The sequence below is a fragment of the Hoplias malabaricus genome, chromosome 1 (assembly GCF_029633855.1).
Source record: "Hoplias malabaricus isolate fHopMal1 chromosome 1, fHopMal1.hap1, whole genome shotgun sequence".
NCBI classification, from domain to species: domain Eukaryota; kingdom Metazoa; phylum Chordata; class Actinopteri; order Characiformes; family Erythrinidae; genus Hoplias; species Hoplias malabaricus.
This window is the reverse complement of record NC_089800.1, coordinates 41,863,095-41,882,419: the sequence shown is the minus strand read 5'-3', so window position 1 is coordinate 41,882,419 and position 19,325 is coordinate 41,863,095. Positions and strand designations below refer to the sequence as shown.

The 19,325-nt window shown below is 40.1% G+C and overlaps 1 protein-coding gene across 1 annotated transcript in view; it reads left to right on the top strand.

The window, feature by feature from the left end:
* sik2b (salt-inducible kinase 2b) overlaps positions 1 to 19,325 on the top strand; it is a 46,678-nt gene that overhangs the window by 10,541 nt on the left and 16,812 nt on the right. The window contains exons 4-6 of the mRNA XM_066662744.1: positions 7,913 to 8,074; positions 15,502 to 15,626; positions 15,994 to 16,117. Coding sequence (XP_066518841.1) covers positions 7,913 to 8,074; positions 15,502 to 15,626; positions 15,994 to 16,117 — 411 coding nt within the window. The remainder of the gene's footprint in view (positions 1 to 7,912; positions 8,075 to 15,501; positions 15,627 to 15,993; positions 16,118 to 19,325) is intronic.

Sequence of the window (19,325 nt, the reverse complement as noted above, 5' to 3'; positions counted from 1 at the left end):
ACCAAAATATATCCAACAAATGACAGGGAAGTTGTGGTGTGTTTATCTGTGCTGATAATTTTAGAGGTCAGAAAGAAACCAGCCCAAAGACAAGACTAAACAAGGCAAATCTGAGCAGCCGTCATGGTCACATAAACAGACAGGACAATTCTGACAGATACACTTGCCTTTCTGTCTTGACATTTGAATCCTCATAGAGATATTGTGTGGTCCTCTTTGCTTGTTTTATAGGTTTTATGTATTTTTTTAATTAGTTTTATCTTAAAACAGAAAATCTTACCTTATCTCAATTTATAATTTATTCTTAGTTCTTATTTTACTGTACAGCACTTTGGCTGACACTTGTTGTCTTTTAAATATGCTATATAAATGAAGTTGTCTTGTCTTCTGTCTTTTATACATGCTGATGTTGGCCATGATTTTACATGAAAAATTCACAACTCAGTAAGAAAGACAAGGAACACTCAAGTCAGTACATGAGTTTGAAAAGCTTGCCACTTCCAGTGAAAGCTCCCATTATCGTCAGGCTTCTTGGTTACGTAATATTGTTTTCTCGATCTTGGTGTGTGACCCAGTGTGGCTCACTACCAGAAAACCACTCACACACAGTAAATCCTCCAGTCTGACCCAAGCTCGTCCTTTAACCCAGATCATCTGGCTCTTGTTGGTGCTTTTTTGGCATAACGGAATGGTTTGTTTTGTTGTTAGCCTCATCAGATAGGAGCTGTATTCACATCACACTGGAGATTTCACTTGTTGACAGTCAACCCAGGAAATTTAAGCTTGGCTTTCACATCCAGCTTGAAGGAGAGCACATATATTGGACCAAACCTTATAACCCTAAGTCAATGGCCATTATTATGTTCACTATGAAGTTTGTGATTGTGAGCACTTCACTGATTCCTAGAAAAAATAGTTTTTGTCTCTAATGGAAAACAAATGTTGCACTCGACATTTCTTCTAAATGATTGGAGTAGTTTAAGTAGCCTGTAGACAGCTTGACCCTCATGTTAGATGTGGCAACAGCCCTTGTTTTGACAAAGCAAGATAAAGATGGGTGTCAAGGCTGGAATAGACTGATTGACCAGAGCCTTCTTGTGTTTAGGATTTAAGACGAGGAACAACCTTCCACTGGAGGTTGAAGGTGCAGAAACTGCCTGAATATTTGGTCAAATATATATATATATATATATATATATATATTTAAAACAAAATACTTTTTTTTTCTTTTTATTGTCTTTTTATTGTCTTTTTTTTGCATTTTATTGATGCATTACTTTAAGGTTTTCAGGTATTACATACTGAAAAGCCATTTTGTTCAGCAAGATTGCAGCCTGCACAAGATAATGCTGTTATGCAACCTAAATCATCAAGATCAAGATTCTGATGTCCATCATAGGATGATTATGAAAGATTATTTTTTTAAAATGAGAATACCAGAGAAAACCAGAGAGCAGATGGGTGAAAAAAGGAAATAAATCTTTCTACTCAAGTTGCACATTTAATCCTGTATTAAAGGGCCCATATACTCATTTTTTAATGAAAGACTTTGATGTATGAGGTAAACATTGATGTTTTAGAACATGATGTTCACTCCCCTGTTCTTACAGTGCAGTTATGAAAATGTAGCTGAAAAATGAAGTCAGTTATTAGTTTAACATGCAAACCACCACATTTACATATAGCCACTTGTATCAGCCCATAGCAGTTTAGCTTTGTCAGTACATCCTGGTATAATACTATCCAGACTGTTTCTCAATGAGGCAAATAATCATAATTGTGCACATTTAAACGTAAATCTGTCTTCAAGCCTGTTTAATTTCAAAGGGCCAAGAGAGGTTGGAGAACTATAATGTAAAAATGAATTTTTTTGCAGAAGAACCTTCACACGTTCCAATCCAGAACAACTGTGACATCTTACGGTTCAGTTGTGGAGCAGACAAATTCTTACACATTTCTGTTGTTGTGTGCATAGGATTTATCTATGGGGCCAACAAACAAAAGACAGAGTATCTGTACTCAAGCCACCGTACAGTGCTTAGAGAAGTGCACTAAGAAAACAGCTTTGTAACAGCTTGATTTGAATGGGGCAGTTCAATATTTGGCTTCAACTGTAGCTTGAAAACTAAATCAGACGGATCCATTTAGAAATCTGATGAAAAGCAATAATAAGCAGATTAAGTCAAACCCAGGCTGTACCCCTTCATTCTTCAGGCTGCAATAGAAGCGTCCCAGCTTAATTGTCGGCTCATGACTCCCCTACTTGTAGACAAAGAGCAGTTCGTACTGGTCCATTAAGTGCTTAGTGAAGTGTGGTGTGTCGAGATGTGTAGGGGGACCTGGTTGTGGAGGAACCTGCCAAGGAAAGCCAGTCTGCCCCTAAGCAGCAGAGCCCACTGAGCTGCTGCAGTGGAGCAAACAGAAAATTGGGTCAAGCTCGAATAATGAGGAGCTGCGCAAAATGAGAGAGAGAGAGAGAGAGAGAGAGAGAGAGAGAGAGAGAGAGAGAGAGAGAATATACATAAGAGGGAGAGAGGGTGAAAAACATGTGACACCATGAGAGAGGGTGATAAAGCAAGAGAGAGAATGAAACAGGATAGTCTCTGTAGCCTAAAGTATACAGAGAGAGAGAGAGTATGGCAGTCACAGAGGGAGAGAGAGGGAGATAATGCGAGAGAGAGAGAGAGAGAGAGAGAGAGAGAGAGAGAATGAAACAGGATAGACTCTGTAGTCTAAAGTACACAGAGAGAGAGAGAGAGAGTATGGCAGTCACAGAGAGAAAGAAGTAGAGAGTGAGCACACAAGAAAGAGAGAGACAACGATTTGAAGTTGGGATTGGGAAAGGAATGTAGGCCATGCATATTTTAGAAATGCAGTGGAGTAGAGAAAGTGGGTGTTTGGGAGAAGGAAAGGCATGTCTACTGAGTCAGATCAGTCCTGACACTCCTGTCTGCCCACGGCCAGCCTCCACCTCTCCTCCTTCATTCGTCCTCTAACGGCCCTCTGTGCTCTAAGGGAACTTTAGGCTCAAGCTGCTGCAGCTGGAAGTCAGTGGTGTGATAAAAAACACTGGTATAATGCAGGGATCAATACTCTGCACACTGGAGTTTTTCACCAGAGTTCTGTTTATTTATCTGGACTATAGGTCAGTTGTAATTGGCTGGGTTCAAGAACTGACCATCCTTAATGCAGTTCACTGTACTACATGTACATGATTAAATACCCCATAAAGAGCCTTACTGCTCTAAAGTCTGTTTATGGAAACCCACGTGGACACGGGGAGAACACACCAAACTCCTCACAGACAGTCACCAGGAGTGGGATTTGAACCCACAACCTCCAGGTCCCTGAAGCTGTGTGACTGGTATGTGAAGGTACCATTGATGTGGAAGCTTATATTGGTATTTTGGAGAGACATAGTTTTGTTTTTTGTTTTTTTGTATTTTGAATGGACATTATTTATGTACCACAACCATGAATTGGTTGATGAATAGATTTTTTTTCCATTTTGCAAGTGTGTGTGTGTTCTGAGATCTGGTCAGTCCTGATGAACATTGAGTTGTCCAGTGAGTGATTCTTACTGCCACTTTAGAGATTATGAGGTCATAATGTCATAATGAAGAAGAAGCTGATGCAGATTTTAATGCACTAATTTTTAGTGCAGTTTTTAATGCACACTTTGGATCAATGGGGCAGACACTGTTTAACAGCCCATTATGTTCAAATTAATCAACAAAGACAGACACACAGTCAGATTTTACAAAGAGGAGCTCTAAGCTCTGCTTCAGCTCAGAACTCTAAGCATTAAATAGAGCACACTATGAGTAACCATGAGTTCTGGGGTGAAATACAGCATTAGTGTGTGCACACTTGCCTTTTGTTCTGTCATGTCTTTTTTCTGTCTGTTACACACAGACTTGAAATGAAAATTCCTTGTCTCTTGCGAGAATTGAAGTTGGTCTAGATATCCTGAAATACCCATGGTTTTACATAATGACAATATGAGTGTTAAATCTAATGATACACACTGTTGATTCAACAATGCTTTATACTGTGCTTCCATTCTCTCCCTCTGATTCATTTCTCCTCACTGAGTTCTCTCTTCTCCTGCTCTCTCTCCCCTTGCGCTTTTGACAGCGTGGCTATGAGTCAGTCTTGTGTGCAGTGGTGTGACTGCTCTTCTTTTGTCTTTGGCTCAGTGAACAGTGAGCCCAGTCTTACAGGTGCTAACTGTTTTTTTAGGTCAGCTGAACAGCTCAGACAGGGTGAACTTTGACAAAGAGAACACTTGTGTTTATCCTTGGAGCTTGCTTAATGCCCAGGAGTAAATACACTTGAGATTAGAGCACCGCAGTGCAGCTCTATGCTGCCCACAAGTCCCACACACTCAGGCTAAACTGATATTTTGTACCGCTGGCTAGTGATTACCACGGGCTGAACTGTTCTCTGGAGACTGTGTGTGTGTGTCTGTGTGGACACGTATTGAACTCTCCCTGGGGATTCAGAGTCCCTAGGATGTTGTGAAAATAAGAACATTTGTAGACTGCAGAACATTTCAAATGGTTTAAAGCAATTAATTGTAAACAAATGCAGTTCAGTAGTTAGCAAGATTAAGCACATGAAGCATGTGACACATGGTAGCATTTACAGTACTATTATCTACCCTATCTTTATCTATAATTAAATACAGAAGTCAATGGAAATATGCCACAGAGATAGGAGTACAAGTATATAGAGTAGTACTTCAGTGTCTCCTGTTGCCATTTCAGAAGGGTATGACACATTCCTGGTTCAAGTGTGTTTTTTGATTAGCAACACAATTCGAGGAATGGTTCATCTGAAGGGAGACGTAGGCTGCAATGTTGCACTTGCTCTCTAATCAGGTCCATGTCAGTTCAAATTCCTCTGGATTTCACTCTTTCCTTATTATGCTTAATGTTTGATATTCCAGTTCAGTCGTGTTACACAGTCCAAATCTATTGTCAATATTAGCTTAGGTTCTTTTGTCATTTTTAACCACATGGTCTACAATATCGAGGATTTAAGTAAACAGTACAGGGAGCCACAATCAGAATCAGCCAGGATTGGAATTAGCAGAATTACTCTGCAAGTAGGGCTGTGCCATTCCGTAACGCTCATGATAATATCAGTATAATTTTTAATACAAGTGAAAACTTTTTGATAATAGCAATATTCTGACATTTTTATGTAATTGTCCTGCAGTTATGCATAGTGTGGCGTACATTCATTCCGTGAGTCATTTAGACTCATTGGAAAGGGGCTATGCGGTGGAGACGTTTTTTACAAAAAGTAGTGTGGAACTTCAGTAGTGTGGAAGTGGTCTGGTTACAAAATATCAGATGTACAACAAACCACAGTAAAATGTAAGATATGCAAGAAGCCTTTAACAACAAAACCAGGAAACACAGCTAATCTGTTTCACCACCACAAAACAGAAGCACCCAGTTGAACACAAGGAAAGTGAAAAATTCCGCAAGGAGATCTGACTAGGCAATGTGAGCTCTAACCCAAGCAGACAGACTACACGGACAAAGCATAGCATCTATTTTGTATGTTTTGTTATTTACTGTGAAGTTTAAGGGTATTTTTTGTGTATTTTTTATGTTTGCTGTTTATATGTTTTCAGTTTTGTGGTATATTTTGTGATTTATTTGTTATATATTTTATTTCATATAAAATCAATAACTTGGGCTCTACTGAAAGTTTAAAACTGTTACATTTATACTAAAATAGAGCTTTAACATTAATTTTGTGGCAAAGGTGTGTTCTTGAAATTAATAAAATAAAATGTCATATCACCAAGAGTAGTGCAAAAATACACTGTAATTGAAATATCATGATATCATTTTAGAGTTGTATCACCCACCTCTACCAGCAAGTATGTGATATGCAGTCAGTCAGTTTGCGCTATGGGCGATGTGTAGCAGTTTTATGAGGACAATGACAATGAATGAATCAGACATGTGTATTTGTGTGGGATTTGAATTCTGCTGCTACACCTGTATAAAAATGCTGTGACATAATTATTAAAAACTAATTAGTTTCCTTGTATACTTTAGATGGAACAATTTAATTGGTCCACTAAAGAGCCAGTAATGTGACCATCTGCCACATTTTCTGCATTTTCTGTAAAGAAATTATAATGGCTATAAAATGGTCATTAAAATGAATGATGCAAGCATGGTTATATCTATTTATGTTACATTCATCTATCAGTTAACAAATGTAAACACTTCACACAATCCTACTTTATGACTTTATGACGTGGTCTAGGAGATCTGCTCTTTTTCTGCTTTGTCATGTTTGTCCTGTTGTCTCGTGCCGTAGAGGAGGTGGTGGTGAGGTTGCTGCACTGTGGCACAGCATGCGCCTGCAAACATGCTTTGCCCACATTTTTAAACACATTGGGACTGGCCCAATGTGGCTTTCTCAACCGCCCGCAATCCTGTCCCCTCTCGCACGTTGGCTAAGGCTGGATTTATGGCTTTCTGGGTAAATATTATGGCTGAGACCGCAATGGAGGCCCTGAATCGTATTTATTGTGTCCACCATGACTGTTGTTTTAGAAACAGCTCTCGTGGAGAATGACGCCCTGTTGCACTGCCCTGGTGCCAGTGTCCAGCCGGAGCTCCGGGGCGGGTACACAGCTGGAATGTGTGAGGGCTGCAGGTTTGGCCCTGGGCCGAGGGCCAGGGGCTGACCCAGCACTCCTGGGTGTGGTGACCGCATGATTGCACCATCCAGAGGGATGTTTACCCTGCACCCACACCACAGGGCCTCCCTACTGCAGCTCATCGCTCTCCACCACCAACAGCACCACCTCCATAACCAGCACTCGTCTCTGGGGAACAGCAGGTGGCTGTGGCTTAATGTTCCCTTTTCTTCTTTTTATGAAGTAACACTGGGTTTTGTGAATCATGAGTAGAAGTCAGATCTTTAGAACATTCAGAACAGCGATGGAACAGAGGGATTACGTTTCAGTTTGTATATTGAGTACATACAGTGAACATTTTTGGTGAGGTACACCATTATGTTATGACAGCACTGGAACACAAATAGCTCTGGAACCGTGTTTTCTGGAGTGGAGAGACCCATCTGGTGATTGCGCTGGAGTGGTACATTATTATAAACTTTTATTTTAACAAAATATTTATTTTTCAAAACCTTAAATTGGCATATTAATATATGGCAGTTGTTTGTTTGTTTTCTATTTAATTCAGAAACCAATATATTTTATAGAACCCATTTATGAATTTTTTGAATGCTTACACTTACAATATACAGGTACATTATTTTATGATTTTCTAATGCATTTATTGAGTGTGCAAATTAGTTTTTGTGTAATTAAATATTCAAACATTCTCTAGCCATTTTGTCATTTTATGGTGACTGTTGTATATTATTAAATAAGACCATGTTCATTTTATTAAAAATTATTAATACGCTACCTTCACAATCACTAACATCAAAATCACCACCCTCTAATGGTCTAAGCCAAAATTCACACATACTTTTAGATACAATATTATACAGAAGAACAGAACAAATCGATGCACATGCTTTTGCAGCACTTCTTCATTGATTTAAGTCACAGCGAATGCAGTGATAAATAAATTCTGCTCATTTGCCATTTCACCTACTTAATATTGTTTGTTAAATAAATATCAATCCTGATTTTTAATACTACACAACAGCTACCATAAAATGTCGAAAGAACGGGGAATGATTGAGTTTTAAATTACATTAACATGTTACACAAAAAACACTTATTTGTACACCTCACTTCTGGTTAGTTTTATGAATGCATAACATAAAACAGTGTTCATGATAGATAAGTACTATAATGCAGATTATTGTTGATATTTACAATCCTTTCTGGTGTGTTTTGCAGACTACCTGGCCAAACACGGCCGACTTAGCGAGCCAGAAGCCCGACGCAAGTTCTGGCAGATTCTGTCTGCAGTAGAGTACTGCCACAACCGTAATGTAGTGCACCGGGACCTGAAAGCAGAGAACTTGCTGCTGGACGGACACATGAACATCAAGATTGCAGGTAAACAAGCATCACTGTATCTGTGCTTCATAGCTGCAGATGAATTAAAGAGAGCACTAGACATGCACAGGATTACTCCACCTACGCAGGCAAAAGGATTAGGGTAGGGCTGATTCCAAACCAGGTGTGGCTGTAGTGAATTTTGTGGGGCATGTGAGTATGTGTAAGTTACACACTGGCTAAACTGAATAAAATAATTATTACATTTCTGTTATGAAATTATACAGCAAATATGACACTCTGCAGTTTCACCAGGGAAGCATGTCAAACACCATAAAAGCTTTTTTATTATGAGAATGATGATGTGTCAACCACAGCGTGACTATGTGGCTGTGTGGAAGAGTATATCTGTGGTATTAGTTCCACACCCTTGTGTACAGTGTAGCCTGTGCTCAGTCATATCATCCTCCTTTGCCTGTGATCTACGTGCGTGGGTGTTTTGAGCTATACCCCTTGGCTGATTATAACCCTCATCACTGACTTCATCCTCGGCTGTGTATCAAGTGACATCAGCAGGTCATGAATCCTATCTGGCCAGTTAGAACACTGCTCCCTGGCACTGGCAGTAAGTATCAAGGCTCCTCCAGGCATATATATATATGCACTAAGAATATGTCCCTGTTATTAATATGAGCGGTTGTCCGTACTGAGGCGTGTGGTGAGGGATAATGATATGGTACAAGTGCTGGTTCCAGGTACTGGCCTGGTTCAAGAGAGACATTACTTGACTACAAGATGAGTGAAAGAAGACGTAATTTAATCAAATCCGCCGCCTGTAGACCTGATGAGTAGGTGTGTTTTGATTAGGAAGCAGAGCTCCAAGAAAACAAGATTGGATATATGCTGGAGGTAATGAATGGCAGTGGAGGGCACGTCCTGTGCTGAGGCTGGACAAAAGGATGCCCTCCACAAACAACATTTGCTCTTATCTCTGAGGTGTTCATAGCCAATGCTTTAAGAGAATTACGGGTAAACAAGCTTTACTGACAAGTGTAAAAGAGAGACTTGCACACTAATTATGTTTCAGTGAACATTTGTTTTGAACATGTATGCCACACTGAATATTACCGTAATTCTGCTTAATCAGAAGTGGTTTGTTCTACCCTCATGGTTTTCCGGCACACATGACCACACTCTCAGGCTGTGACAAGAGTCCGCAAGGACTTGATTAAACTTCCTTTCTTGTTTTTTATGTATCTTTTAATGAGGCTAAAGGATTCTGAGATTTCTTTTTACAAGGGGAGTATTTGGAAGCTTTGAAAGCTTCAATATTGTGAAAACATCATAGATGTTTTCATTTGTTTATTCTCATACAGTGCACCACATTTATGTCATTTCCAATCAAAAAGGCTTTTAATTTCAAGTTATTCTTTTTTAGGAGAACATTGGATTCCTCAGGGAATCCTGAGTGTCTAACACTAGGCAGAAATCTTATGCATGGATGGCATCTGCACGTTAGAATTTGTCAAGTGAGGCCAGTGCCCATTCAAATTTCTATCAGTCTGCAAGCTCTCCATAGAGTACAGTACGGCAACCTCAACTGTAATATCAGAGATGTTGAGAAAGCATAATGTGTATAAATTAGTTCCATACTTTACACTGCATAGAAGATGTCCACAACGTTAGGCCATAAGGTACGCAATCCAAAAAAAATTTCAGCTTGAGTTGAGCATGTAAATGGGCTTATGAGACCCTCCACTGCAAGAACAGCAACCAAAATTTCTGATGTTAGAAATCCAACCAACCTCATTTGTGCATTGAATCTGACATCACTGCCCTCTCACACTGAATTTCAAGTAGCAATCAATGAAGCTGAAATTTCTCTGGATCCTTGCTTAGTCAACCTCTAACAATTAAGTTACTATCATTTGAAATCTTCTTCTGTGGAAGTGTTTGTTAGGCCTTGCCCTTCTAGCTCGGTAGCTTTGTGAAATGATCAGAGGACTAGCTATTAGGTGGAATTGGCAATAAATAAATTAGGGAAAATATAGTAAAATACAATAATTCTGATTACTCAGTTAATCATTCAAATGACCAGTATCTCACTCTGTCAATAGTGACAGTCCTATTGCCTTACATAACCCTCTCAGGTCTTCAGTCTGCTTCCTGAAGTTGTGCGCCCATGGCCCTGATGTTTTATCCCATTAAAGTTACAGGGTCTATCCCCAGAGGGGAGTGTTCTACCAGGTCCTCCCAAAGGTCCCATCTCATTTGGCCCTCTCTCTGATGTTTTACCAAGCCCTCAGAAGTCAGCTAGAGGCATGGTCACTAAGAAAAAGGTCACATAAGTGGGGTAGCCTTTTATCTTTGTCTTGAAAGAGTGACATGTCTGTGTAGGACTGAGGGTGAGGGAGATTAAATTTAGAAATAGACACCCCGGACATGCTGACACAGTTTTAGTGTTTCATAATCATTGACTATGTACCACCCACTGTGGTCATCATTAAAAGGAAGCAATATAATTTAAATAAAATTTTTGTGGTGTCTATTTTGTTTTATTTTTTTTTAGAATTACTGTGTACAAACTTGACCTCGGAACAATAGAAGAACCCTTTTTGTGCCATATAGAACCCTTTTCTAATAGGTTCTATATAGAACCACCTATAGCATATTCTCCATCAATCTGAAGAACACTTTCACAATGCAAAGAAACCTTTTATCATACAAGGTTCGAGTGTTCAGAGTTCTATATAGAACCATTTTCTTTACTAAAAAACCCTTGGGGAACCATCATTTTTAAGTGTGATTGGGGCGCACTGCTTTATATTTCCCTCACGAGACTGAAGGAGATTTTCACAATCAGACTATTCTGGATGACTTTGTTTGAACCATTCTGAAAAATTTGTGTTCTCACAGCAAAACAATTAACCTCTCCTTTTCTTTCAGAAGCTCCACTGGAAAGGTGGAAACCAATGGTAGCTTGTTGGTGCCTGAAGTTTATTTTGTGTGTCAGTTTTTAAACACTGTTTGTAATTATAATCATGCACAAGATAAGATGTAAAATAGCCTATGCCAATTCATTAGAGCTTCACATAAGGCCCACCGCTCTTCCTACCTGAAGCCACAAAATTCCTGTTGAATCCTACACCTCAACACTAAGGTTATTGTGGCTGTTTATGATCTGATTAGCAACCGGCTATCCTTAACTACGGTTACTCATTGAGTCCAGCCCATGAGTACCCAAACCACCCACTGTATCACTAGCTCTTCACAGGGGTCATCAGGTAGGCACCTCCTCTCGTTGGCGTTTTGCTGAATTAAGCCCATGACAGCTCCAGAAGTCTTAAAAATGAAGTCTGGCATCCTAGACCAACCCATCATCTCACGACTCACCTTTGCACATTTAAATTCATCAACTAAACTTGTGAGTGGTAACTCCAGTACCCCTCTCCCATACCATGCCATGCTACTTAAACACTGCAGCACCCCTTGCCACTTCCTTATGGCCTTGTTCATAACCCTTTCCATCCTGGGATTGAACATCATAAACTGTCAGTGGCCACCTAATACGAATAAGCCAAACTGCAGACACCACAATTTCAACTTCCCCAGCAAACAATCTATCAATGCTACTAATAGCCTTCACCAGTTCAACTTTTAGTCCACCAATTGGTTTGGTATTGTTTATTGCTGCACTATACCATCTGCCTAAACTCATTACTGCTCTTTTCCGTACTGTAGGGATAATTTCTCCTTCCATCAGAAAATTATGTTGCACAAGTTTTCCTTTGACATCGATAGACTTCTAGACCTGCTTGGTTAATTTTCTATGGCTCAGCCAGCGATGCACAGGCCTGAGCCATTTCGGACTGAGAATCCATTTACCGAACTAGGGTTGCGGACAAATACCAGAGCTGCGGACAAATACACAAACAGACCGTAGAGTTGGCAAATGGCGAGGAAACATTTTCTGAATTTTATAGGAGGTTTTTATTTTTTATGGAGCATGTGTAAACCAGAGCCTCATGTATTTCCCAATCATTCTGTCATTTAGATGTGTCCATTTGCTTAAACTACCTCTGATCAACACTAGATTGGGTCACGCTCTTGAGCAAACGAGCAGAAGTGGGAGATGCATAGTGGACATTGGACGGTTGGGAAAGAGCACAGAAACTTTTCATGATAGGATCCCAAGAGACTTACACAATCAAACCATGCTTACACTATGCAAAGAGTCATTGTGAACCCAGCACATGGAATGATGGCCAGGCCAAGTGCATCCATTATGAAAACTCCAGCTGACCTCTGTATGGGCTTTTGTTGGAGCCAGAGAGTAACTTGGCTGTTGTGTTGTACGAGACGCTGTTACGAGGCGCCCCTTTAATAAGCACAGGAGTTAGAGGCGAGATTGAGCGATTCCGGTATATGGAGTGTTCAGGGACTCACCCCTGCAATGTCAGCCTCTGGGCAGGCTGCAGCATTGACGTCAATCCCTGCTGCTCAGCATTCAGCTTGTGAAGTGGGTCAACCCATTTGAGGAGCCCTCAGTATTCCTGCTGCCTCTCATATCTCAGATGTTTTCTCTCTTTTTTCTAAGCCTTTGAGCTTTCTTTCAAGCTGCAATAACTCTCACCTCCCCTTCGCATTATCCCTTCATCATTCCACATCCCGGCTTCAGCCCGCTTTTCCATTACTCACTGGAAATGAGATGAAATCGCAGTGCAGACGTCTCATTCATCTTTTGACCTCCTGCGTCTGAAGCTACCTTTATAAATCACTCGTCCTACACAGGAAATGGGAGGGGCAGAATGTAACCCGAGACATTGCAGTGTACATACTTGCTGAAAAGTAATGGATGTCAGAGAAAAATAATGGTTATCAGACTGCACACCAGGAGAGTCGTTCCTAAAGATCTGAAAAGATAAATAAACCAGCAGCCCAGCTGCTTTTGAGAACATTCAAATCTAGGTCATTCTAAAATAATATGCATCCTCACATACATATTCGCACTGTTCTAACACAGTAACTCCAAATCCCACTTCATGTTACTAATCCATAGAGAAATACATTATATTAGAAAGAGTGGCCGTCAAATTAAGTATTCAACATTATGTGCCTCAGGGGGGTTGGCAAAATTAATAAGGATACATAGTGTGACTCAAGCTTCACATCTGTGCAAAATGCTTAGTTCCCAAAGAAGTAATCAACATTATAATAAAATATGCATTATAAAAAAAATGAATAAATGTATTTTTCAAAGTTAATCATACGGGTGTACAGCCTAGTCATTGTATGAATTTGATTAAATCCAGAATTGTGGTTTTTAAAAACTGTGTCTGCTCTGTCACCTCTGTTAGACACACCTATCTTGTTGGGCCACCTTTTAGATATAAAGTCAGTATAGTATATATGTATGTATATATACATATATATACTGAGATATATATATATATATATATATATATATATAAAGACAGCAGCTGATCTGTCACTGCACAGTTTGTGTTAGTCGTCCTCTAGTCCTTCATCAGTTGACACGGGATGCTGTCGGCTGGATAATTTTGGTTGGTGGACTATTCTCAGTCCAGCAGTGACACTGAGGTGTTTAAAAGTTCTATCAGCAATGCTGTGTCTGATCCAGTCGCACCAACACAACACACAATATCACACCACCACCATGTCACTGCAGCACTGAGAATGATCAACCACTCAAAACATACCTGATCTATGGTGGTCCTGAACTTTGGGATAAGCATGCAGAGAAACAGATGGACTACACTCTGTAATTGTAGACCAACAAAGTGCTCCTGTATGGTCAGTGGAGCTGATAAAATGGACAAGGGGTGTATTTGCAATGTGAAATAGAGCCAAAAGTGTGAGTAGTATGGGAATTTTTTATTTGAATAGTCCTTGCTCTGTTTGCAGCCATATTGGGCAACCTTGCTGCACTGTTCTGGCAGGAACAATCACTGTATCTAATCTACAAGCCCTTTGCCCAGCTTGTCTGACCGTGTTAAACCCCAGCCACTCTTTTGCAGTGAGGTTGCAGAGGCTCAATCCTCTTTGGAACTTTTGAAAAAGCTCTCCACACACACACTCAAGGCATGGTTGTGTAGCTTTTCTGTAGAGTGGCTTCTTCATTCTCTGTTGATATCATGGTGTGATATACGCCATCTGTGTATAGTATGCCATATGTACATAACATGGCCCATGCCAAGCAACTTAGCATAGCATGAAGCCTCCCAATCCACTGGACAGGGTGCTTTTATGTGGTGATTTATTTTACAAATTTCTTCTGAAATGAAGGGTATTAACAGAGAGTTTGTCCATGCTTGATACACTTACAACCTCTACTCTCACACTAGACAATGAAACATTTGATGTGTGGTTTTGATTGCATTCAGACACATTAATATACAGTACATGTGGGCAGGTGCTAATGTTGGTTGATTAGTTCTGGAGGAGAAACCCCACATCAGCATATCCCAAACGTATTGGATGGTGCTCCCATTTGTCCAGTGAATGTAGTTCCATGGCTGGATATTGCAGTGCTTCAGGGTTTTTATACCCCTCAAGTTCGCTCTTGGCACTGGGCATGGTGACCTTAAGGCTCATCCTATTTCCTTTCATGCATTCCTATTGAGAATGCAAAAACAGAGTGCACACAACTAAAAACCTTTATCAGAAACGGGTGCACCTTAAATAACCACCTGACATTGAAGGTGTTTTGAAAACTAAATATTATTTCAACAGAAGTACGGCTTGGTGCAGTGCAGCTTTGAGAGAAAAACAGGAATGAAAACAGGACCTTCTACTGAAGGTCAGATGTGACGCGTTTGTAATGTGCTTGGTGCTGAAAGCCAGAGAGAGGACATGAGACTGAATGAGCAGATGTCAGAGTTTAATTGGTGTGGCAGGATGATGGCACACAGGTGTAAATCTATTATCTCTCCCCACTTCCTCACTATCTCAGGCACACACACAGAGAGACACACACTGCTGTGATGCAGGCTGCTGTCCATCAGGGTGGGCTTCCTGTGAGTCAGGATTCTAATTCCCCACCTCCCCATCCTTCAAAGTCCAACATAGCATCTTGTAATCTTAGTCATCCTCATTCATTACCGAGGTTAGATTGGAATGAGGAGGTGGGAGAGCTGAACTTAAGAGTTCTCAGGGTTTATACCTTCAGTGCTATTAAAGCTGATTTATATAGGTCCTTTTCTTATTTACTTTAACTACAACAAAATTTATCGCATCACGGTCACATTTTATTTAGCTGTTCCTCTTTCCTCTGTGGATTGATGCTTAGTTGACTAATATTCGATACTTAATACTTTGATTAATTTAAAATATTGAATTAAATATAAAAAATCTACTTTGACCCATCTTGGTTGGTTTTTTGCTTATGTTCTGATAGATCAGGTTAGTTTCTATTTATCTCTAAAATTTACCTACCAACATTCAATCACTCTCTTTCTTTCTTGCAGATTTTGGGTTTGCTAACTTCTTCCAGACAGGAGAGCCGCTGGCCACGTGGTGCGGCAGTCCACCTTACGCAGCGCCTGAAGTGTTTGAAGGACAGCAATACGAAGGCCCGCAGCTAGACATCTGGGTAAGGCTCTCACCTTCTAAACAACAACCAAGTCACAAGACAGCAGGGTTGCATCCTGTGGCTGCCCACTGTTTGTCCTGGTTTTGATGCTGAATGGTTCGTTAGTCAGCTGACAGGCTGTTTGTGCAAGCTCCTTTCCGACCTTTTGACCTTGCCTGACGTCAGCCTGTAAACCAAACAGCTCCCGCTGTGCGTGAGAGCGATAGAGATGGTGTCACGTGAGCTGCTCCACAGCTTCTGTTTGCTGGCTTACAGTCAGAGCACCTGTACCTTGACCCTCAGAGCTCATCATTTCTGCTGAATTAATTCAGTTACACAATGTCTATGATTTTTCTCACTGTGTTTGTATGTGTGCATGTTCTTGCAGAGCATGGGAGTGGTCCTGTATGTGCTGGTGTGTGGTGCCTTGCCTTTCGATGGTCCCTCTTTACCTGTGTTGAGGCAGCGGGTGTTGGAAGGCCGCTTCCGAATCCCATACTTCATGACGGAAGGTGAGACTTGATGATGCAGGTGGTTCTGAATTAATTTGGATGGAGCTCAGCACCAACTGGAGGCAGAATTGGTAGCAGACTAAGGCACCTGTACTGACAGAGACCTCCTCGTTGTTACTCTTCATTGAGGAATTGAACTTGTCTTATTGGTTGTCACTGGGCATAACATTTGTCAACATCATTTGTTTAATATCTAAACATAACTAACCTTATTAGAGCTGGTCAGTAATTTTATATATATATATAACACAATATGAAATGTTTCAACAACTATATGATTTCATTATATCAATATACGTTATTTACAGCGTCACAGACTGATGTTCATTGCAGGGAGCTGCCGTCAGTTCAATTTGAAAATTAGTTTAAAAATATTGATATTGACAAAGCCAAGAGGTTTATGTTTGGTGGTGATGTCATGTTCCTTGTTTGTTTTTGGAAGTTTTTTGTTCTTGGAAGCATTATTATATCTGAATTATATTGTATCAGTTTTAATTAAGAAATGTATTGTGATATGAATTTTGGCCATATTGTCCAGCCATACAAATAAGATAGTTTACTGAGTCACTCTAGTTAGACAGTGAATAAATCAATGAATATTTAATTCTCATCAATTTATCTTCTTTTTACTAAATACTTAAGCAATGTTACTTGGGTATATGTTACAAATAAACACAGGCTAAAATGTTTATTTTAACATTTATTTTAATTTATTTTTAACATTTATTTTAATTCTTATTTTACTACATCATTTGAATACTGCCCCTGTCCTTCACACTCTGTGAAAATGTCATGATGCGTGGATCAATAGAAATGCTTCAAAATTCAATTTATTACATTGACTCCTATTGATATTTAAGAAACTTTTTTTCTCCTGTAAAGTTGCTATTTTGGGACATACATGTTTTTGATTGCACAGCGATGATTAACATCAGCAGTTTTCCAGCATGCAAACAGACAGCAACTAGCAAATGGTGAGGAAATATTCTCAGAATTTTTGGAAAAGTGCACTGGATTGAGATCACAAACATCACTTTTGTTGTATATAGGATACATTTTCATTGTACCAAGTAAAGAATGCCAAATGCACTGCCCCCTTTTCTCTAACTGGAAACAGAGTGGGAACACACTCAAAAAAAAAGTTGCTTGTGATTCAAATACCTTAATTTATTGGTTATATTACTCAGCATGATTTAATTTTCTGTAATGTCCTGCATCATCAAGTCTAGTCATCGCATTACATCAACAGCAGCTTAAGTCATTACTTGATGTAATGTAGAGTAAAGGCTAAAAAGGACCAAAAATATTAAATCTTCATTATCATATTTTCCACTTTTACATTTCCCAGTGAGATATTTTATATAGTTGTGAATAAACAATGGACCGTGCGTCAGTTGTAAAACCTTTTTGTACATATCATTTAAATTTATTACAGTGCACCAAATGGTAAAATCATGCTTCTTTTATAAGGTGATAGACAACATGGTAGTGAATATAAAGCTCCAATTCCACAGACAGAATCTTTTACAGCCCAGTGGGGACATCCATACAGCCCAGCTATTTTAACAGCAGTTCTTATTTTAAGTCTGTGCCTTCAAAAGGTAAGGGACCTGCTGGACCTGTCTCCAACTTTTTGTTATCCAGCTTACCAAGAAATTGTAATTTCTGGAGTGTAGATTGTAGTTTGTTCTTGCCCAGCTCCAAGCTGAATAAATGAGAACATTCCAGTGCCTGGCCCCTGGATGTGCATCCCTGTGCTCTTTTAAGGTAAATGGAACAGCACAGTTAGCCTGGGGCCCTGTGAGCTACAAGCAGCAAACCTTTGGATGGAGGCTCAACCCTCAGTGATGGGAAAAACACATTTTCTTCAAATCCTCATACAAGGCCGGATCACGCCAGACATGAATGGGCAGGTTGTGACAGAGTGAGATAAGGGAAAGGGGCAAAGGACACGAGGCAAGGCACTTTAGACATCTGTATGGCCTGCAGGGTAACTTTGGCAAGCGGCTCTGAGAAAAAAAGGGAAAGAAAGTGTTCTTGACGCAAGAGTGAAAATGTCAAGTTACCTAATCCCATACAGGGGCTCTTTCCAGGACACTTTCTGATTATATTGGGGGGAGCTTTGTCAAGGACCTTGAAACTAGTGAGATTGCTCCAGCCCCAACAACTGTTTGCCCCCCTCCCCAAACTCGCGCAACATGAACTTTTCCCTGAATGAAAAGAACAGAGTGTGCTTTTCCTTTACATTTCCTCCCTGCATGTCCTCATCGCACAGGACTGCATCCCCATGGAGTGAACACATTCCACCTCACACACTCGCTTACAGCTCCTCTACTACACTGCACACTATCCACTTGATCCTCAACAGGGTGAACAAGCTTTTATGTTTGTTTTCAGCATTTTCTCCCATTTTGTTACAGCTCGTAATGTCTGTTTCTGTCTGTCAGGACTCATAATTTTAAGACTTACAAAAGGTTCCTAAAGGAACCATGTCCAAATTCTTATGTAAGCTGTGTCCAGACTTCTCTCGTGTTCATAGGTAGAGAGAGAGAGAGAGAGAGAGAGAGAGAGAGAGAGAGAGAGAGAGAGAGAGAGACTGTGAAGGAGTTTGGCGTTGGATGTTTTAAGCGTTTGGTCATTCCACTTTAGTACAAGGGTCTGGAATCAAGTAGCTCCAGTTCCACACTGCCATTTTTTTTTTGCCTTAAACATTTTCAGGCACAGAAGGAGCTCTTGTAGCAGAAAAAGGGACACGAGGAGACATACGAGAGAGAGAGAGCACAGAGCATTAAGGCAAATTCAGAGTGTACCTAACAACCAATGGAAGCTTATGTATATCCGTGGCAAACTGCATGCCTAAACTATTACACACTTGCCCTTAAGCTCTGTCCGTTTGTTATGTAATCTAATTTAAGACATGCTTTTGACCTTTCTGACACTGTATGATACTGTATACTCTTATCTATACCAACGGACAAATGTGAAAGCTTTTATCGACTTTGCACAGGAGTACAACAAAATTGTTGCTCTGCATTTACCCCATCCACAGCATTGGACACACATACACACACACACACACACACACAAACAGGCAGGAGCATTTGGGGCTTAGGTGCTTTGCTCAACTCACTACAGCCAGTTTGAGGAAGGAGAAACCATTATTCCTTCACCCCCACTTTTTTCCTAGCAGTCCAGGAATGTTATGTCA